At 48.1% G+C, this 22,459-nt stretch overlaps 1 protein-coding gene and 1 non-coding gene across 4 annotated transcripts; both read left to right on the top strand.

Moving 5' to 3' along the window:
* Positions 1-484: 484 nt before the first annotated feature.
* GPR19 (G protein-coupled receptor 19) lies at positions 485-21,638 on the top strand. 3 transcript variants are annotated; one of them, XM_038754006.1, is made up of 3 exons: positions 485-499; positions 1,421-1,554; positions 20,074-21,638. In XM_038754006.1, the coding sequence occupies exon 3, from the start codon at positions 20,090-20,092 to the stop codon at positions 21,344-21,346; it is 1,257 nt and encodes a 418-aa protein (XP_038609934.1). In that variant the 5' UTR covers positions 485-499; positions 1,421-1,554; positions 20,074-20,089; the 3' UTR covers positions 21,347-21,638. The 3 variants fall into 3 exon arrangements, with proteins under 3 accessions (XP_038609934.1, XP_038609932.1, XP_038609933.1); XM_038754004.1 differs by lacking the exons at positions 485-499; positions 1,421-1,554 and adding exons at positions 8,659-8,858; positions 12,170-12,328; XM_038754005.1 differs by lacking the exons at positions 485-499; positions 1,421-1,554 and adding an exon at positions 8,659-8,858.
* Positions 14,981-15,087, top strand: LOC119935454. Its single transcript, XR_005453336.1, has one exon. It is a non-coding gene; the product is annotated as a U6 spliceosomal RNA (small nuclear RNA).
* Positions 21,639-22,459: the final 821 nt, after the last annotated feature.

The following is a 22,459-nucleotide window of genomic DNA, read 5'->3' as shown; positions in this document are numbered from 1 at the left end:
CAAATTACTTCACTTCATTGTGCCTCAGTTCACTCATCTGTAAAATGGGGACGGACTGTGTCCAAACTGATTAACTTGCATCTACCCTAGTGCTTAGGACTAGGGCTTGGCACAAAGAGAGTGCTTAGCAACTACCGTTATTATTATTATTATTCTCCACCCAACCTCCTTCAATCCTCACTCAGCTCTTAATCAACTCACAATCCACCTGGCCCTCACTAAACTCTCCCCACCAGCTTCACAGCCAAACTATCTTCAAGTCTCAACTGAATTGCTGAAGGCAATCGTGCCAACAGCTCATTTTCACCTGCTAATCTGGTTCCAGGCACCTCCAAGACCTGACCTGGAGCTGCTCACACGTGTTTTTAATTTGGGGGAAATTGCCATTTAACTGAGACAATATATAAGGTGGGGGGGGGAAAGAGAGGCTGTTAGCTGGAGTTGTAACATAGTCTTGGTTTCTGTGGGTTTAATCTGTTTATTAATTACTGTTTGACTGGTTTGTATTGATCATACTTAATTTTTTATGGTGTTTGTTAAGCACTTACTATGTGTCAAGCACTGTACTAAGTGCTGGGATAAGTACAAGATACTCAGGCCTTGTCCAACATGAGGCTCACAAAGTCTCCATTTTATAGATGAGGTAACAGGGATGGAGAAGTGAAGTGATTTTTGTCCAGGGTCACACAGCAGACAAGTAGCAGAGTTCCTGTGGGTTTAATCTGTTTATTAATTACTCTTTGACTGGTTTGTATTGATCATACTTAATTTTTTATAGTATTTGTTAAGCACTTACTATGTGCCAGGCACTGTAGTAAGTGCTAGGGTAAATACAAGATACTCGGGCCTTGTCCAACATGAGGCTCACATTCTAAGTCTCCATTTTACAGATGAGGTAACAGGGATGGAGAAGTGAAGTGATTTTTGCCCAGGGTCACACAGCATACAAGTGGCAGAACCATGATTAGAACCTGCCTTTCCTTGGCTTGTACTTCCCAAGCACTTAGTACAGTGGTCTGCACACAGTAAGTGCTCAATAAATACGATTGAATGAATGAATGATTCCCAGGCCCATGCTCTATCCACTAGGCCATGCTGCTTCTGTTTCCTATCTGTCCTCTAATTTTTTTTTTGTATTATGTATCTGGCATTTTGTGTCTACTCATCTTTTTGAGTGGTTTGAAGACCTTTAAGGCCAGAGAAAAATCTATGGAATCATTCAGTGGTATTTTTTGGAATGCTTACTATGTGCAAAGCACTATACTAAGCATTTGAGAGAGTATAACAGAGTTAGCAGACATGCTCCTTGCCTACAGTGAGCCTAATCAAATACCTTATCCAGTGCTATGCCTAGAGTGGATGTCCAAGGTCAGTGCTATGCACATAGTAGATGCCCAGTTCATTGTCTTGCACATCATAGGTGCCCAGTTTTGTGCCCAGTCCAGTGCCTTGCCCACAGGAGGCACCCAGTGCAGTGTTGTGCCCACTGAAGTCGATAATTTTGATGGGAAGAGGATGATGGTTGCAGTTGTTACCACTGAAGTCCAGGAGCAGGTACCAAACTTTTTGCTACAGAACTTTACCTTGCTCATTTTAGGGAAAGACTATTTAGGTGGGAAGGAAGGAATCTTCCTTCTTCTCCCCCTTGCACTGATAGAGAGAGAGTGCATGTGTCTGTGTCTTTCCAAGGGTAGCAACAGCCAGGGAGAATATAGGGCAGCAGTTAGTTCGTTCAGTGTCAGGAGAGTGTTTCACTGGTTCTCCTTCTGCCCCAAACAAGAAGGGGAAATTCAAATTGAATGAGAAAGGAGCAGTAATTTGGGGTTGGCTCCAGGATGCACACTGATAATGCTGATTAGAGCGAGGAAAGTAGAGTTAGAGGGAGAGTTGTTTTGTTTACAACCTTACTGTAATGCGTGCCGACCTCCTGGTATTTACTAACACAACAGGAGCTGAATTGTTCCACTAAAGGGGAGGGAAATTGTCTTTGGGCTGGTGTGTCTTTGCAAAGAAAGCCTATTAGAAATGGAGGGTAGTATTCATGGCGCAGGAATTCGTGTCTCCCAGTCACTTCTCCTGTTCTTATTCCTTCTGGGAGACCAAGAGTTATCTACGTGACACACTTAAAAATCTTTAGCCGATAAGAAAAGACATGCTAGTCCATTTTTCTGATTATATGAGTGCTTATATAGAAACGTAACAACCCTCCAACTTCCCTAGAATAAATAATAATAATGATAATTGCGATTTTTATAAAGCATTTATTATGTGTTAAGCACTGTACCGAGTGCTGGGGTAGCTACAAGATAATCGGGTTGGATACAGTCTTTGTTCGTCATAATAATAATAATAATGGCATTTATTAAGCACTTACTATGTGCAAAACACTGTTCTAAGTGCTGGGGAGATTACAAGGTGATCAGGTTGTCCCACGGGAGGCTCACAGTCTTAATCCCCATTTTACAGATGAGGTAATTGAGGCCCAGAGAAGTGAAGTGACTTGCCCAAAGTCACACAGCTGGCAGTTGGCAGAGTCAGGATTTGAACCCATGACCTCCGACTCCAAAGCCCGTGCTTTTTCCACTGAGCCACGCTGCTTAATCCCCATTTTATAAATGAGGAAACAGTGAAACGGAGAAGTGAAGTGACTTGCCCAAGGTCACACAGCAGACAAGTGGCTGAGCTGGGATTAGAACCCAGGTCCTCTGACTCATTCATTCATTCATTCAATCGTATTTATTGAGCACTTACTGTGTGCAGAGCATTGTACGAAGCGCTTGGGAAGTGCAAGTTGACAACAGAGACGGTCCCTACCCAACAGTGGGCTCACAGTCTAGAAGGGGGAGACAGACAACAAAACATATTAACAAAATAAAATAAATAGAATAAATATGTACAAATAAAAATAGAGTAATGAATACGTACAAACATATATGCAGGTGCTGTGGGGAGGGGAAGGAGGTAATTCCCATTTTACAGATGAGGAAACTGAGGCACAGAGAAAATAATAATAATCTCATTTATTAAGTGCTTACTATGTGCAAAGCACTGTTCTAAGCGCTTGGGAGGTTACAAAGTGATCAGGTTGTCCCACGGGGGGCTCACAGTCTTAATCCCCATTTTACAGATGAGGGAACTGAGGCCCAGTGAAGTGACTCGCCCAAAATCACACAGCTGACAATTGGCGGAGCTGAGATTTGAACCTGTGACCTCTGACTCCAAAGCCCGGGCTCTTTCCATTCAGCCACGTTGCTTCTCATCGAAAAGTCATCTGGTAGTGCTGCATTCCGAAAGGATCTTGGACCCTCATGGGACAGAATCATTCATTTCTCGCAAAGGTTTTTTTCTCCGGGGTGGGGGGGAAGGAGGGTCAACTGTGAAGAGGGTCCCAGCATGGAGGCCGGGGGTGGTGGTGGGGGGTGGTGGTAGAGATTGTGAGGACCAGATATCCCTTACTTTCCTCTTCAGCCCTTCAATCAATCAGTCAATCAATCGTATTTATTGAGCGCTTACTGTGTGCAGAGCACTGTACTAAGCGCTTGGGAAGTCCAAGTTGGCAACATATAGAGACAGTCCCTACCCAACAGTGGGCTCAGATTCCTTGGCATTTATGTACATGTCTTACATAAGATTATATAATCTATTACAAACCCCTTTCTGTAATTTATTTTAGCGACTGCCTCACCAGCTAAACTATAAGCTTCTTAGGGGCAGGGATCATGTCTTCTGCCACTTGTCTGCTGGGTGACCTCGAGCAAGTCATTTCACTTCTCTGTGCCTGTCACCTCATCTATAATATAATAATAATAATGGCATTTATTAAGCGCTTACTATGTGTAAAGCACTGTTCTAAGTGCTGGGCAGGTTACAAGACGATCCTAAGCGCTGGGGAGGTTACAAGACGATTAGGTTGTCCCACGGGGGGGCTCACAGTCTTCATCCCCATTTTACAGATGAGGTAACCGAGGCACAGAGAAGTGAAGTGATTTGCCCAAAGTCACACAGCTTAGAATTGGCAGAGCTGGGATTTGAACCCATGACCTCTGACTCCAAAGCCCGGGCTCTTTTCCACTGAGCTAAGCTGCTTCCCCATATGGGGATTAAGACCGTGAGCCCCATGTGGGACAGGGACTGCGTCCAACCTGATTACCTAGTATCTACCCCAGGGCTTGGCATGTAGTGAGCGCTTAACAAATATCATAATTTATTTATTTTTCTGTGCTCTCCCAAGCATGAGGGTAGTGTTTACCCAGCCTTTCACCCTGAGGCAGCTTTGGCAGGGCTGGCGGAGGGGCATCTAGGGTCACAGGCTCCATGACAAACTTCTGGACTGTAAGCTCATTATGGGCGGGGAACGGGTCTGCTTATTCTCTTGTACAGCGTGGTTTACAGAGAAGCAGCATGGCTCAGTGGAAAGAGCCCGGGCTTCGGAGTCAGAGGTCAGGGGTTCAAATCCCGGCTCCGCCAATTGTCAGCTGTGTGACTTTGGGCAAGTCACTTCACTTCTCTGTGCCTCAGTTCCCTCATCTGTAAAATGGGGATGAAGACTGTGAGCCCCCCATGGGACAACCTGATCACCTTGTAACCTCCCCAGCGCATAGAACAGTGTTTTGCACATAGTAAGTGCTTAATAAATGCCATTGTTATTATTATTATTAGTGGAAAGAGCATGGGCTTGGGAGTCAGAGGTCGTGGGTTCTAATCCCGATTCGACCACTTGTCTGCTGTGTGACCGTGGGCAAATCATTTAACTTCTCTGTGCCCAGATACCTCATCTGTAAAATGGGGATTAAGACTGTGAGCCCCACGTGGAACAACCTGATCACCTTGTATCTACCCCAGCTCTTAGAACAGGGGTCCTCTAGCCTGTGAGCCCGTTGTTGGGTAGGGATCGTCTCTATATGTTGCCAACTTGTACTTCCCAAGCGCTTAGTACAGTGCTCTGCACACAGTAAGCGCTCAATAAATACGATCAAGTGAATGAATGAATATAGGTAAGCAATTAATTAATGATGGCATTTATTAAGCGCTTACTATGTGCAAAGCACTGGGGGAGATACAAGGTGATCAGGTTGTCCCACATGGGGCTCACAGTCTTAATCCCCATTTTCCAGATGAGGGAACTGAGGCTCAGAGAATCAATCAATCATATTTAGAAGTGAAGTGACTTGCCCAAAGTCACCCAAATGACAAGTGGCGGAGCTGGGATTTGAATCCATGACCTATGACTCCAAAGCCCAGGCTCTTTCCACTGAGCCACACTGCTTCTCTAACAAATACCAACATCATTATTATTATTTTTATACTGTACTCTCCCAATCGCTCAGAACAGTGCTCTGCACATAGTAAGCGCTCAGCAAATACCACTGGTTGATTGATCGATTGGATCTGTCACAGGGCAGGGTCCCCGCTGAGACGGAACCCACTGAGAACGATGGCTGGAAGGCCCCTCTCTCTTTCCCCCTCCAACTTGTCTCACTTCTGGTCTCCTTCTTTTCTTCAGTCCAGTGGAGACGGCCACTGAGGGAAAGCATCCTCTCCAGCGGGGCTCAATCAATCAATCAATCGTATTTATTGAGCGCTTACTGTGTGCAGAGCACTGTACTAAGCACTTGGGAAGTCCAAGTTGGCAACATATAGAGACAGTCCCTACCCAACAGTGGGCTCACAGTCTAAAAGGGGAAGACGGAGAACAAAACCAAACATACTAACAAAATAAAATAAATAGAATGAAAAATAAAATGAATAGAATGAAAAATAAAATAAATAGAATGAAAAATAAAATAAATAGAATGAAAAATAAAATAAATAGAATGAAAAATAAAATAAATAGAATACAAAATAAAATAAATAGAATACAAAATAAGCTCCATGGTAACGGGCACCGATGATGTCACCAGCCACCGATGATGTCACCAGCCCAGGGGTCCCAGACCCCCAGATGCAGCTCCTGCCCTGCCGGACCAAGGTTTTGAAGATGGGGGGAGAGGGGTTCAGACCCTAGAAGGATGTAAGTCAACCCTATTCAATTTATTTTATTAATGAAGTGCATTTAGCTTTGTTCTGACGACTTGACACCTGTCCACATGTTTTGTTTTGTTGTCTGTCTCCCCCTTCTAGACTGTGAGCCCATTGTTGGCTCTATATGTTGCCAAGTTGTACTTCCCAAGCGCTTAGTACAGTGCTCCGCACACAGTAAGTGCTCAATAAATACGACTGAATGAATGAACCCAGACTGAGATACCCAGCTAGTAGAATTGGGGTTTTCAGATGCTTGGGGGAAACTATCATCCAAAACAGAGAGGGGGAGGGAGGGGTGGAGAGTGGGAGAGGGTAGAGGAGGGAGAGAAAGAGAGGAGGGTCTTTATAGGGTCCAAATTGTTGCCCCAAAGGATGCAGGTCAACACAGGCTGAAATATTTATTATTTTAGTATTTGTTAAGTGCTTACTATGTGCCAGTTATTGTACTAAGTGCTGGGGTAGATACAAGCAAATCGGGTTGGACACGGTCCCTGCCCATGTAGGGCTCACGGTCTCAATCCCCGTTTGACAGATGAGGTAACTGAGGCCCAGAGAAGTAAAGTGACTTCCCCAAGGTCGCACAGCAGACAAGTGTATCCCCCCAGTGTTTAGAACAGTGCTCGGCACATAGTTGGTGCTTAACAAATCCCATTATTATTATTATTATTATTATGTGGAGGAGCTGGAATTAGAACCCATGACTTAGTGGGACCCATTGCAGCATAGCCTAGTGGGAAGATCCTGGGTTTGGGAGTCAGAGGTCGTGAGTTCTAATCCCAGCTCTGCCATTTGTCTGCTGTGGGACCTCGGGCAAGTCACTTCACCGCTCTGGGCCTCAGTTCCCTCATCTGCCAAATGGGGATTGAGACTATGAGCCCCATGTGGGACAGGGACTGTGTCCAAACTGATTACCTTGTATCTACTCCAGTGCTTGGCACATAGTAAGCGCTTAATAAATACTATGATGATGATGATTATACGGGGGGGCACCGGGTTGGGGAGGACTGAGGAGAAATATTTTCCCAGCCAGTCCCGGAGTTGGCCAAATCAGCTCTCGGTGGGAGAGCGCTTAGTACAGTGCTCTGCACACAGTAAGTGCTCAATAAATACGATTGATTGATTGAGAGGGGAAGAGGTTAGGGGGGCGGGGAAGGAGCTCGGGGGGCATTGCCCTGATGAGCTCCAGGGGGCTGGGGTATTTCCCCACTGGGGTGATGTGGTATCAATAGTAATAATAATGATAATGGCATTTATTAAGCGCTTACTATGTGCAAAGCACAGTTCTAAGCTCTGGGGAGGTTCCAAGGCAATCAGGTTGTCCCACGGGGGGTTCACAGTCTTCATCCCCATTTGACAGATGAGGGAACTGAGGCCCAGGAAAGTGAAGTGACTTGCCCAAAGTCACATAGCTGACAATTGGCAGAGCCGGGATTTGTGCCAAGCACAAATTTGTGCCAGCTGTGTGACTTTGGGCAAGTCACTTCACTTCCCTGGGCCTCAGTTCCCTCATCTGTCAAATGGGGATGAAGACTGTGAGCCCGCCGTGGGACAACCTGATCACCTTGTAACCTCCCCAGCGCTTAGAGCAGTATTTGGCACATAGTAAGCGCTTAATAAATGCCATTATTATTATTATTTGGAGTCAGAGGTCATGGGTTCAAATCCCTGCTCCACCACTTTCATTCATTCAATCCTATTTATTGAGCGCTTACTGTGTGCAGAACACTGTACTAAGTGCTTGGGAAGTACAAGCTGATGACTTATAGAGACGGTTCCTACCCAACAACGGGCACTTGTCAGCTGTGTGACTTTGGGCAAGTCACTTCACTTCTCTGGGCCTCAGTTCCCTCATCTGCCAAATGGGGATGAAGACTGGGAGCCCCCCGTGGGATAACCTGATCACCTTGTAACCTCCCTAGCGCTTAGAACAGTGCTTGGCACATAGTAAGCGCTTAATAAATGCCATTATTATTATTATTTGGAGTCAGAGGTCATGGGTTCAAATCCCTGCTCCGCCAATTGCCTGCTGTGTGACTTTGGGCTAGTCACTTCACTTCCCTGGGGCTCAGTTCCCTCATCTGTCAAATGGGGATGAAGACTGTGAGCCCCCCGTGGGACAACCTGATCACCTTGTAACCTCCCTAACGCTTAGAACAGTGCTTGGCACGTAGTAAGTGCTGTGAGCCCACTGTTGGGTAGGGACCGTCTCTATATCAATCAATCGTATTTATTGAGTGCTTACTGTGTGCAAAGCACTGTACTAAGCGCTTGGGAAGTCCAAGTTGGCAACATATAGAGACAGTCCCTACCCAACAGTGGGCTCACAGTCTAAAAGAGTGGGCTCACCATATGTTGCCAACTAGTGCTTCCCAAGCGCTTAGTCCAGTGCTCTGCACACAGTAAGCGCTCAATAAATACGATTGATTGATTAATGCCATCATTATTATTATTACAATTTCTCCGCCGGGCTGAGGGGTGGGGGAGCTGGAAAGAGGGGCCGAGGGAGGGGATGGTTGAGTCGAATTCCCACCCAGGCACGTGATTCCCTTCTCCCCACGTGATGGAAAAGGGAAAAGAAGGGAAAAGGGGGCGGGCTCTCCAGGGTCCAGCAGCTGAGCCAGCAGCCCGTTATCCTTTTCCAGGCTGGGAAGCGGGCCTCCAGGCCTATTATTCCAGGAGGGGGAGGGTCTCCCCCATCCCCCAGTTTGGTCCAGCCCCTCGAAGCCCCCCACCCCTTCCACCATGGCCAGGGAGGGAAAGGCCTGGAGCAGCCATGGAGACTGTGCTGGACCCCTGCGGTGACCACAGGCCCTGTCCAAAAGGGATGCCGGAGCCAGGTATGGCCTTCTTCTTACCCCCCTCCCCTCCCCACGCCTCTGCTGTCTATATTATTATTCTATTTCTATTCTATTATTTCTTTTATTAAGCTTTATTATTATTCTATTCTATTATTCTATTTCTTTTATTATTCTATTCTTATTCTATTTCTTTTATTAAGCTTTTTTTGGATGGAATTAAGCGTTCTTTTATTAAGCTTTTTATTTTTATTTTTTTGATGGCATTTGTTAAGCGCTGACTATGTGCAAAGCACTGTTCTAAGCGCTGGGGGGGGATACAACGTGATCAGGTTGTCCCACGTGGGGATCACAGTCAATCCCCATTTTACAGATGAGGTGACTGAGGCTCAGAGAAGTTAAGTGACTTGCCCCGGGTCACACAGCAGACATGTGGCCTTTAGACTGTGAGCCCACTGTTGGGTAGGGACTGTCTCTATATGTTGCCAATTTGTACTTCCCAAGCGCTTAGTACAGTGCTCTGCACATGGTAAGCGCTCAATAAATACGATTGATGATGATGATGTGGCAGAGTCGGGATTCGAACCCAAGACCTCTGACTCCAAAGCCCGGGCTCCTTCCATTGAGCCACGCTGCTTCTTATTTATTCTTTTATTCCCCCCCGCCTTACCTCCTTCCCTTCCCCACAGCACCTGTATATATGTTTGTATATATTTATTACTCTATTTATTTTACTTGTACATATCTATTCTATTTATTTTATTATGTTGGTATGTTTGGTTTTGTTCTCTGTCTCCCCCTTCTAGCCTGTGAGCCCACTGTTGGGTAGGGACTGTCTCTATATGTTGCCAACTTGGACTTCCCAAGCGCTTAGTACAGTGCTCTGCACACAGTAAGCACTCAATAAATACAATTGATTGATTGATTGACTGTCTCTATATGTTGCCAACTTGGACTTCACAAGCGCTTAGTACAGTGCTCTGCACACAGTAAGCACTCAATAAATACGATTGACTGTTTCTATATGTTGCCATAGGTTGTCCCACGGGGGGCTCACAGTCCTAATTCCCATTTTACAGATGAGGTAACTGAGGCCCAGAGAAGTGAAGGGACTTGCCCAAAATCACCCAGCTGGCAATTGGCAGAGTCGGGATTTGAACCCATGACCTCTGACTCCAAAGCCCGGGCTCTTTCCACTGAGCCACGCTGCTTCCAAGCGCTTAGTACAGTGCTCTACACACAATAAACGCTTAATAAATACAATTGAACGAATGAGGGTCCCGGTCTTGGGCGGCGAGGCTTGTCCGGGGATGTCGGGGGGCTGAGGGTGAAGCAGAGACCCCCAAAGGGACCTGAAAGCCCCCTTGCTCCCGGCTAGCGGTCGGTATGGACGCCCCCCCACCATAAAAAGAGATCCCCCCCCTTTGAGCAGGAGGATGGAGACCCCCTAGACTGTGAGCTCGTCGAGGGCAGGGAATGTGATGTTATATTGTACTCTCCCAAGCACTTAGTCCAGGGCTTTGCACATAGTAAATGCTCAATTAATATGATTATTATTAATAATAAATTAGAGAGAAATATTGGGAAGCAGCGTGGCTCAGTGGAAAGAGCCCGGGCTTTGGAGTCAGAGGTCGTGGGTTCAAATCCTGACTCCCCCAATTGTCAGCCGTGTGACTTTGGGCCAGTCACTTCACTTCTCTGAGCCTCAGTTACCTCATCTGTAAAATGGGGATGAAGACTGTGAGCCCCCCATGGGACAACCTGATCACCTAGTAAACCTTCCCAGCACTTAGAACAGTGCTTTGCACATAGTAAGCACTTAATAAATGCTATTATTATTATTATTATTAACGACGACGGCAGGTAGTGACCCCTTTTGTCCTGTCCAACAACCCGGATCCCACCCCCTCTCCACCCCTTCCCCTGCTCAGGGAAGCTGGGATTCATTCATTCAGTCGCATTTATTGAGTGTTCACTGTGTGCAAAGCACCGTACTAAGCACTTGGGAGAGGACAATATAACAATAAATACATTCCCTGCCCACAGTGAGCTTACATAATAATAATGATGACATTTGTTAAGCGCTTACTACGTGCAAAGCACTGTTCTAAATGCTGGGGGAGATGCAAGGTAATCAGGGTGTCCCATGTGGGGCTCACAGGCTTTATCCCCTTTTTACAGATGAGGGAACTGAGGCCCAGAGAAGTTAAGTGACTTGCCCAAAGTCACACAGCTTACAAGTGGTGGAGCCGGGATTAGAACCCACGACCTCTGACTCCCAAGGGCTCTTTCCACTGAGCCATGCTGCTGCCTCCATGTTTCTCTCATCCCTTCTCAGGTTTTAATCAATCAATCAATCAATCGTATTTCTTGAGCACTTATTGTGTGCAGAGCACTGTACTAAGTGCTTGGGAAGTACAAGTTGGCAACATATAGAGACGGTCCCTACCCAACTCACAGTCTTAATCCCCATTTTACAGATGAGGTAACTGAGGCACAGGGGAAGTGAAATCATCATCATCATCAATCGTATTTATTGAGCGCTTACTGTGTGCAGAGCACTGTACTAAGCGCTTGGGAAGTACAAGCTGGCAACATCTAGAGACAGTCCCTACCCAACAGTGGGCTCACAGTCTAGAAGGGGGAGACAGAGAACAAAACCAAACATATTAACAAAATAAAATAGAATAGATATGTACAAGTAAAATAAATAAATAAATAGAGTAATAAATATGTACAAACATATATACAGGTTTTACATAAGACCTGCCCTCATCTCCAGGAGGCACTCCCTGATTAATATTCCCCCGCCAAACTTAATGCCTTCCTCCTAGACTGAAAGATTATTATGGCCAGGGAACATGTCTGTCAACTCTGTTATATTATATTCACTCATTCATTCAATCGTATTTATTGAGCACTTGCTGTGTGCAGAGCACTGTACTAAGCGCTTGGGAAGTACAACTTGGCAACATATAGAGACGGTCCCCACCCTCCCAAGCACTTAGTTCAGTGCTCCGCTCAGTAAGTGCTCAGTAAATACCACTGACAGGTTGATTCCCCAAGTCACCTCCCACACGCAAGGATCATGGATGGGTGGTTCCTCATTGTCTCTCCCTCTTAGCTATTCTTTCAACTCCTGGCTGTGTTGCAGGTGTCACCATTATCTACCTGATTAAACCCTAAGTCCCTTGGGGGCCAGAATCCTTTTTTAAATTTTCTCTGGATGTCCCCAAGTGCTAAGCTGGACGCCCCGTCCACAGTGACGCCAGATAAGATGCTCAGCCAATTTTGGCCAAACAGACCCCGGTTGACTCAGCTCTGCCAGAATGTTCACTCTTTAATTTGAACAGAACGGGACCCCAGAATTCGGGAACTTTCTTCCAACAACGCAGAGGAGGAAAGAGCGTACTGGCAAAAATGGTTGTGCTCCTCTGTGCAGCTTTAGTCGAGGCGTGTGTCCTCGGTTCCTGAATGCAGAGTTCGTCGAGAATGTCAGCCCTGTGTTCGAGGTGAGAGCTCCGAGTGTATTTAGGAGGTTTAAAGCTGCCCCACCATCTGTTTGAGCAGCAGTGGCATTTACTGAGACCAGCCGTGTGATGGGCATTGGGCCCAGCCGTGGGCGGGCCATTGGTCCTTGCCATATGTACATATTTATTACTCTATTTATTTTACTTGTACATATCTATTCTATTTATTTTATTTTGTTAGTATGTTTGGTTTTGTTCTCTGTCTCCCCCTTTTAGACTGTGAGCCCACTGTTGGGTAGGGACTGTCTCTATATGTTGCCAATTTGTACTTCCCAAGCACTTAGTACAGTGCTCTGCACATAGTAAGCGCTCAATAAATACGATTGATGATGATGATGATGTGGGACATTGGTCTCAGTTGTGTGGGGGGCATTGGGCCCAGCTGTGTGCAGGGCATCAGTCCCCGATTTTTGTGGGGCAATGGTTTAGGATTCTCTTGTATGCGTGGCTTTGGACTGAGTGCCTGTTGGGTAAGGGCCACTGGACTGAGCGCCTGTTGGATGTGGGCCATTGGACTGAGCACCTAATAATAATAATAATGGCATTTATTAAGCACTTACTATGTGCAGAGCACTGTTCTAAGCGCTGGGGAATTTACAAGGTGATCAGGTTGTCCCATGTGGGGCTCACAGTCTTCATCCCCATTTTACAGATGAGGGAACTGAGGCCCAGAGAAGTGAAGTGACTTACCCAAAGTCACACAGCTGATGAGTGGTGGAGCTGGCATTTGAACCCACAACCTCTGACTCCGAAGCCCGGGCTCTTTCCACTGAGCCATGCTGCTTCAGGGCACTGTACACAGGTGGGTGGGAGGAAGGCTTCTATGACTGTGAGCCCACTGTTGGGTAGGGACTGTCTCTATATGTTGCCAACTTGTACTTCCCAAGTGCTTAGTACAGTGCTCTGCACAAAGTAAGCGCTCAATAAATACAATTGATTGATTGATTGAAATAGTCGGTACCGCCTAATGGCAAGATCCAAGTCCTGGCTTTCAGTGATCCAGGTTCTATTAAGTGACTTGCCCAAAGTCACACAGCTGACACTTGGCGGAGCTGGGATTTGAACCCCTTCTAGACTGTGAGCCCACTGTTGGGTAGGGACCGTCTCTAGATGTTGCCAACTTGGACTTCCCAAGCGCTTAGTACAGTGCTCTGCACACAGTAAGCGCTCAATAAATACGACTGAATGAATGAATGAATGAACCCATGACCACCGACTCCAAAGCCCGTGCTCTTTCCACTGAGCCACGCTGCTTCTCTGCACATTATTCATTCAATCGTATTTATTGAGCGCTTACTGTGTGCAGAGCACTGTACTAAGCGCTTGGGAAGTACAAGTTGGCAACGTATAGAGACGGTCCCTACCCAACAGTGGGCTCACAGTCTAGAAGTGTGCGGGAAAGCACACGAAAACCTCAGAAACCCTGGAATATGGTGTCAGCACACCCTCTCCCCACCCCCTAACCCAGAGGGGGGTTTGGGCTTGAATCCTGGACCTGGGCCTGACCGGGGGTCAGCATGCCACCTGGTTCAGTGGAAAGAGCCCGGGCTTTGGAGTCAGAGGTCATGGGTTCAAATCCCAGCTCCACCAATTGTCAGCTGTGTGACTTTGGGCAAGTCACATCAATCAATCAATCATATTTATTGAGCACTTACTGTGTGCAGAGCACTGGACTAAGCGCTTGGGAAGTACAAGTTGGCAACATATACAGTCCCTACCCAACAGTGGGCTCACAGTCTAAAAGGGGGAGACAGAGAACAAAACCAAACATATTAACAAAATAAAATAAATAGAATAGATATGTATAAGTAAAATAAATAGAGTAATAAATATGTACATACATATATACAGGTGCTGTGGGGAGGGGAAGGAGGTAAGATGGGGGGATGGAGAAGGGGAGGGGAAGGAAGGGGCTCAGTCTGGGAAGGCCTCCTGGAGGCCTTCACTTCACTTCTCTGCACCTCAGTTACCTCATCTGTAAAATGGGGATTAAGACTGTGAGCCCCCCGTGGTGGGACTGTCTGATCAACTTGTAACCTCCCCAGCGCTTAGAACAGTGCTTTGCACATAGTAAGCGCTTAATAAATGCAATTATTATTATTAATATTATTCCTGACCTGAGCCAGCAGGCTTGGGATGTCCAGGACAGCGGCCTGGTGGTGTCCAGCCCCCTGCCCTGCACTCCCCAAATATTCATTCATTCATTCAATCGTATTTATTGAGCGCTTACTGTGTGTGGAGCACTGTACTAAGCGCTTGGGAGGTCCAAGTTGGCAACATGTAGAGACGGTCCCTAAGCATTCATTCAGTCGTATTTATTGAGCGCTTCCTGTGTGCAGAGCACTGGACTAAGCGCCTGGGAATATGTGGCAAGACCCTCCTTGGGGAGAGCAGAGAGGCCTCTGCTCTTTCTGTTAGGCTGTGCTGTTTCCTGCATCTTCATTAATATATGATTAGCCTGTCCAAAGAGACATTTCTATATGTGGTGTAGTTAATCCATCCTCCGCTGCTGGCCAACTGGGGCCTTTTTTTTTTTTAATGATATTTGTTAAGAACTAACTATATGTCAGGCACTGTACTAGGCGCTTGGGTAAATACAAGCTGATCAGGTTGAACAGCCACTTATGTACATATCTGCTCGCTTTGGCAGCACATACACTAAAATTGGAACGATACAGAGAAGATTAGCCTGGCCCCTGGGCGAGGATGACACGCAAATTCGTGAAGCGTTCCATATTTTTATTTATTTTACTTGTACATATTCTATTTATTTTATTTTGTTAATGTTTTGTTGTCTGTCTCCCCCTTCTAGACTGTGAGCCCGCTGTTGGGGAGGGACCGTCTCTAGATGTTGCCAACTTGGGCTTCCCAAGCGCTTAGTACAGTGCTCTGCACACAGTAAGCGCTCAATAAATACGACTGAATGAATAAATGAATGAATGAGAGGAGCCCTCTCAACCACAAGTGGCCACAGGGCCAAGCTCCCTGGTTTCCCCCTGCCCACCTCCCGCCAAACTTTGGGCCACCCAGGGCAGAGAGCGACGCTGGACGGGAGCGGAGGGATGGCATTTCCTCTCCCCGCGGGCGCCCTGGAAGCAGCTGGCAGTGCCTTCCCCTCTCCGGGGAGCCACGCTGATTCATTTAAGTCTTTCATTTCCCGCTGCTGATCAGTAATGGATTTCACTAAGTGTTTCCTTTGGGGCATGCACTGGGGAAGATATGGAATAATCAGAACAGACACCGTCCCTGTCTCACACAGGGCTCCCGGACTAAGATGGAGGGAGAGCAGGGAGCTGCTTATTATTATAGAACAGACACCATTCCTGTCTCACACAGGGCTCCCAGACTAAGGTGGAGGGAGAGCAGGGAGCTTATCCCCATTTTACAGATGAAGAATGAGACCCAGAAAGGTGAAGCGACTTGCCTAATAATAATAATGACAGAAAAGACACAGTTTCTGTCTCACACAGGGCTCCCAGACTAAGGTGGAGGGAAAGCAGGGAGCTTATCCCCGCTTTACAGATGAAGAGACTGAGGCCCAGAGAGGTGAAGCAACTTGCCTAATAATACTCATGACAGAACAGACACCGTTCCTGTCTCACACAGGGCTCCCGGACTAAGGTGGAGGGAGAGCAGGGAGTTTATCCCCATTTTACAGATGAAGAATGAGGCCCAGAAAGGTGAAGCGACTTGCCTAATAATAATAACGACAGAACAGCCACCATTCCTGTCTCAAACAGGGCTCCCGGACTAAGGTGGAGGGAGAGCAGGGAGCTTATCCCCATTTTACAGGTGAAGAAACTGAGGCCCAGAGAGGTGAAGCGACTTGCCTAATAATAATAATGACAGAACAGACACCGTTCCTGTCTCACACAGGGCTCCCGGACTAAGGTGGAGGGAGAGCAGGGAGCTTATCCCCATTTTACAGGTGAAGAAACTGAGGCCCAGAGAGGTGAAGCGACTTGCCTAATAATAATAATGACAGAACAGACACCGTTCCTGTCTCACACAGGGCTCCGGGACTAAGGTGGAGGGAGAGCAGGGAGCTTATCCCCATTTTACAGATGAAGAATGAGGCCCAGAGAGGTGAAGCGACTTGCCTAATAATAATAATGACAGAACAGACACCGTTCCTGTCTCACACAGGGCTCCCGGACTAAGGTGGAGGGAGAGCAGGGAGCTTATCCCCATTTTACAGATGAAGAAACTGAGGCCCAGAGAGGTGAAGCGACTTGCCTAATAATAATAATGACAGAATAGACACCGTTCCTGTCTCACACAGGGCTCCCGGACTAAGGTGGAGGGAGAGCAGGGAGCTTATCCCCATTTTACAGATGAAGAAACTGAGGCCCAGAAAGGTGAAGCGACTTGCCTAATAATAATAATAATAATAATAATAACAGAACAGACACCGGTCCTGTCTCACACAGGGCTCCCGGACTAAGGTGGAGGGAGAGCAGGGAGCTTATCCCCGTTTTACAGGTGAAGAAACTGAGGCCCAGAGAGGTGAAGCGACTTGCCTAATAATAATAATGACAGAACAGACACCGTTCCTGTCTCACACAGGGCTCCCAGACTAAGGTGGAGGGAGAGCAGGGAGCTTATCCCCGTTTTACAGATGAAGAAACTGAGGCCCAGAGAGGTGAAGCGACTTGCCTAATAATAATAATGACAGAACAGACACCATTCCTGTCTCACACAGGGCTCCTGGACTAAGGTGGAGGGAGAGCAGGGAGCTTATCCCCGTTTTACAGATGAAGAAACTGAGGCCCAGAGAGGTGAAGCGACTTGCCTAATAATAATGATGACAGAACAGACACAGTTTCTGTCTCACACAGGGCTCTTGGACTAAGGTGGAGGGAGAGCAGGGAGCTTATCCCCGTTTTACAGATGAAGAAACTGAGGCCCAGAGAGGTGAAGCGACTTGCCTAATAATAATAATGACAGAACAGACACCATCCGTGTCTCACACAGGGCTCCCGGACTAAGGTGGAGGGAGAGCAGGGAGCTTATCTCCATTTTACAGATGAAGCAACTGAGGCCCAGAGAGGTGATGTGACTTGTCTAATAATAATAATGACAGAACAGACACCGTTCCTGTCTCACACAGGGCTCCCGGACTAAGGTGGAGGGAGAGCAGGGAGTTTATCCCCATTTTACAGGTGAAGAAACTGAGGCCCAGAGAGGTGAAGCGACTTGCCTAATAATAATAGTGACGATGTAATAATAGTACTAGTATTTGTTAAGCACTTACTATGTGCCAAGCACTGTACTAAGCCGTAGGGTCAATACAAGATTGAATTGGTCTCCGTCCCTTATGGGGCTCCCAGACTAAGGGGGGAGGGAGAACAGGCACTGAACCCCCATTTTACAGTGGAGGAAACTGAGGCTTGGAGAAGACAAAGGACTTGCCCACAGCCTTTCAGCAGGCAGGTGGTGGAGAGGGAAGCAGTATAGCCTAGTGAAAAGAAGACGGGCCCAGGAGTCAGAAGACCTGGGTTCTAATGCCGGCTCTGCCACTTGTCTGCTTTGTGACCTTGGGTAAGTCACTTCACTTCTCTGTGCCTCAGTTACCTCATCTGTAAAATGGGGATTAAGACTGCGAGCCCCATGTGGGACAACCTGATTACCTTACATATCTATTCTATTTATTTCATTTTGTTAATATGTTTTGTTTTGTTGTCTGTCTCCCCCTTCTAGACTGTGAGCCCACTGTTGGGTAGGGACTGTCTCTATATGTTGCCAACCTGTACTTCCCAAGTGCTCAGTACAGTGCTCTGCACACAGTAAGCGCTCAATACGATTGATTGATTGATTATCCCAGCGCTTAGAAAAGTGCTTGCCATGTAGTAAGCGCTTAACAAATACGATAATTATTATTATTCTGTGTGCCTCACTTACCTCATCTGTCAAACGGGCATTAAGACTGTGGGCCCCATGTATAACAGGGATTGGGTCTAACCTGATTAGCTTGTATCTATCGCAGTGCTTAGCTCACCTCCTCCAGGAGGCCTTCCCAGACTGAGCCCCTTCCTTCCTCTCCCCCTCGTCCCCCTCTCCATCCCCCCATCTTACCTCCTTCCCTTCCCCACAGCACCTGTATATACGTATATATGTTTGTACATATTTATTACTCTATTTTACTTGTACATATCTATTCTATTTATTTTATTTTGTTAGTACGTTTGGTTTTGTTCTCTGTCTCCCCCTTTTAGACTGTGAGCCCACTTTTGGGTCGGGACCGTCTCTATATGTTGCCAACTTGTACTTCCCAAGCGCTTAGTACAGTGCTCTGCACACAGTAAGCGCTCAATAAATACGATTGATTGATTGATTCAGAGCCTGGAACTGATGAGTGACGGAGCTGTGTTTGGAGCCCATGACCTCCGACTCCCAAGCCCATGGTCTTTCCACGAAGCCTCGCTGCTTCTCTATAGCTGTAGCTTTTGGGAGCTCTCATTTCTGACGAGGCAACGGCTACTGTTGCTCACCTCCTCCGGGAGGCCTTCCCAGACTGAGCCCCCCCTTTTCCTCTCCTCCTCCTCCCCTCTCCATCGCCCCAACTCCCTCCCTCTGCTCTACTCCCCTCCCCGCCTCTCAGCGCTTGCCGTATTTATTTTTCTATTTCTTTTATCAATATGTATATAACTGTAATTATTTATTTATATTGAGCTTCTAGACTGTGAGCCCACTGTTGGGTAGGGACTGTCTCTATATGTTGCCAACTTGTACTTCCCAAGTGCTTAGTACAGTGCTCTGCACACAGTAAGCGCTCAATAAATACGATTGATCTTCTAGACTGTGAGCCCAGTGTTGGGCAGGGACCGTCTCTATATGTTGCCGACTTGGACTTCCCAAGCGCTTAGTACAGTGCTCTGCACACAGTAAGCGCTCAGTAAATACGATTGAATGAATGAATGTTATTGACGCCTGTCTACTTGTTTTTTCGTCTGTCTGCTCCCCTGTGAGCCTGTTGTTGGGTAGGGATTGTCTCTACTTGTTGCTGAATTGTACTTTCCAAGCGCTTAGTACAGTGCTCTGCACACAGTAAGTGCTCAATAAACACGATTGAATAAATGCTTAACAAATACCACAATTATCATCATCATCATCAATCGTATTTATTGAGCGCTTACTGTGTGCAGAGCACTGGACTAAGCGCTTGGGAAGTACAAGTTGGCAACATATAGAGATAGTCCCTACCCAATAGTGGGTTCACAGTCTAAAAGGGGGAGACAGAGAACAAAATAATATTATTATTAGGACCCTGGACCTGGGCCCTATTCACTATGAGAGGCGTGGCTCAGTGGCAAGGGCCCGGGCTTGGGAATCAGAGGTCGTGAGTTCTAATCCCCGCTCCGCCACTTGTCTGCTGTGAGCCCTCAGGCAAGTCACTTAACTTCTCTGTGCCTCAGTTCCCTCATCTGTAAAATGGGGGGGGATGAAAACTGTGAGCCCCACGTGGGACAGCCTGATCACCTTGTATCCACCCCAGCGTTTAGAACAGTGCTTGGCACATAGTAAGCGCTTAACAAACACCACCACCACTATTATTATTATTATTATTATTATTCCCTGCTGCTCCAGGGTGACCCAGCGGGCCGGTGGCAGAGCTGGGATTCGACCCAGGCCTGGGCTTTCGGGGTCAGTCTCTCTCTGTCTCCCTCTCTTCGCCCAAGCTAGGCCACATCCCCGACTTAACCCGCCGTTTTTCTCTCTCTCCACAGGGAAGACCCGGTGAACATGGTTCTGGTGAGCGGCGGGATGGAGGCAGCCGGCAAACCTTCCCTCGCTGCCCCGGCTACTTGGCTCCCCTTCCAGGACTTCAACCACCCTGACCCCTCCATTACCCCGCCGGGCCAGGCCGGGCCCCCCCTCCCCGAGGGCCTCGGCGGGACCCGCGGGAACGGGACGGACTCCCGCTACGAGCCCGCCCCGGCGGAGATCGTGGCCGCCAGCCTGGCCTTCGGTGCCCTGTGGCTCCTGTCCGTCTTCGGGAACGCCCTGGTGTGCCTGGTCATCTACAGGAGCCGCCGGGCCCAGTCCACCACCAACTACTTCGTGGTCTCCCTGGCGTGCGCCGACCTCCTCCTCAGCGTGACCAGTGCCCCCTTCGCCCTGCTGCAGGTGACCTCGGGCCGCTGGGCCTTGGGCGGCGTCACGTGCAAATTGGTGCGCTATTTCCAGTCCCTCGCCCCCGGCGTCCAGATCTACGTGCTGCTCTCCATCTGCGTCGACAGGTTCTACACGATCGTCTACCCGCTGAGCTTCAAGGTGTCGCGGGAGAAGGCCAAGAAGATGATCGCCGCCTCTTGGATCCTGGACGCAGCCTTCGTGTCCCCGGCCCTGTTTTTCTACGGCTCCGGCGGGGACGGCCACTGCGACTTCTTCCCGCCCTCCTCGTGGGACGGGGCCCTCTACAGCACGGTCCATCTGCTGGTGGGCTTCCTGATCCCCTCCGCCCTCATCGTCCTCTTCTACCAGAAGGTCATCAAGTACATCTGGAGGGTGGGGACGGACGGGCGGACCGTCAGGAGGACGATGAACGTGGTCCCGCGGACCAAGGTCCGGACCATCAAGATGTTTCTGACGCTCAACCTGGTGTTTCTCCTCTCCTGGCTGCCCTTCTACGTGGCCCAGCTGTGGCACCCCCAGGAGACGGACCGCCGGCGGAGCGCCGCGGTCTTCACGGCCGTCACCTGGCTCTCCTTCAGCTCTTCGGCGTCCAAGCCCACCCTCTACTCCGTGTACAACTCCAATTTCCGCCGAGGGATCAAGGAGACCTTCTGCATGTCGTCCATGAAGTGCTATCGGAGCAATGCTTACACCATCACCACCAGTTCCCGGATGGCCAAGAAGAATTACGTGGGCATCTCCGAAGCCCCCGCCGTGGCCAAGGCCTCCGCTAAAGACTCCATCTATGACTCGTTTGACCGAGAGGCCAGGGAAAAAAAGCTCGCCTGGCCCATCCACTCTAACCCCCCGAATACTTTTGTCTAATTCCTCGGGTGGTCGGGTGTCAGTGGCGGGGCCGGGTCCGCCGGGTGTCGTTATTGCAGAAGCTCCTGAACTCTTTTTGGACAAATGGATATGAACATATTTTTGCATACAACTTTTGGACAGAGGAAAAAAAAAGGTTTATTTTGATAAAATGCATCGATTTGGTTGTCAAGGGGGGTTTTTTAGTTGGTTCTGTCTGGGTTTTTGGGGATCAGTTATCCTAAAATTTGGTGTTTCCGTCTTTTGCTACGATATCAGTGGTGTGGAAATTAAAAAGGACGTGGATTTCCTATTGGGCGGTGGACCTGTTGCTTCCCAGCCGGTGGGGATACCAGCTCCCGAGGGACACCCTTGTCTTATTCCGGCTCCACCACCAGTCTGCTGTGTGACCTTGGGCAAGTCACTTAACTTCTCTGAGCCTCAGTTTCCTCATCTGTAAAAATGGGGATTAAGACTGTGAGCCCCACGTGGGACAACTTGATCACATTGTATCCCCCCCCCCAGCGCTTAGAACAGTGCTTTGCACATAGTAAGCGCTTAACAAATGCCATCATTATTATTATTATTATTATTATTCAGAGGGACCCCAGCCCCATCTGGAAAATGAATGCAGTCCTGGTGCTAAAATTGGGGGTGGTCAGGGGGCAATGCTCTCCGTCCCAGTTGCCGGGGGGCTGGGGGGGCTTAAGAGGAAAATTAGAGAAGTAGTGTAGCCTAGGGGATAGAGCACAGGCCTGGAATTCAGGAGGATCTGGGTTCTAATCCCAGCTCCATCACTCGTCTGCTGCGTGACTTTGGGCAAATCGCTTCTCTGTGCCTCAGTTACCCCGTCTAAAAATTGGGGGTTAAGACTGTGAGTCCCACGTGGGGTACGGACTGTGTCCAACCTGATTACCTTCTATCCACCCGGGCACTTAGCGCAGTGCCTGGTAAGCGCTTAACAAATGCCGCAAGAAAAAAAAAAATCACGCCCAGCGGCATGACGGCAGCACGTTAGACCGTGAATGCATTCAGCCGTCTGTGGAACCTCATTATGTTGTGAAGTCACGCAAAAGCCTGTTTGGACTTGGATCCCATCCAGGTGGACCGACCCCAATTCCCTCTCCGCCTCCT

The sequence above is a fragment of the Tachyglossus aculeatus genome, chromosome 11, assembly GCF_015852505.1.
Source record: "Tachyglossus aculeatus isolate mTacAcu1 chromosome 11, mTacAcu1.pri, whole genome shotgun sequence".
Taxonomy (NCBI): domain Eukaryota; kingdom Metazoa; phylum Chordata; class Mammalia; order Monotremata; family Tachyglossidae; genus Tachyglossus; species Tachyglossus aculeatus.
This window is presented reverse-complemented; position numbering and strand designations above follow the sequence as displayed.

Bases quoted from the DNA above. Each gene is read 5' to 3' on its own strand.
- GPR19 (XM_038754004.1), top strand. From the start codon at position 12,291: ATGCAGAGTTCGTCGAGAATGTCAGCCCTGTGTTCGAG. The intron at 12,329-20,073 runs GTGAGAGCTCCG...CTCTCTCCACAG, and splicing joins ATGTCAGCCCTGTGTTCGAG to GGAAGACCCGGTGAACATGG.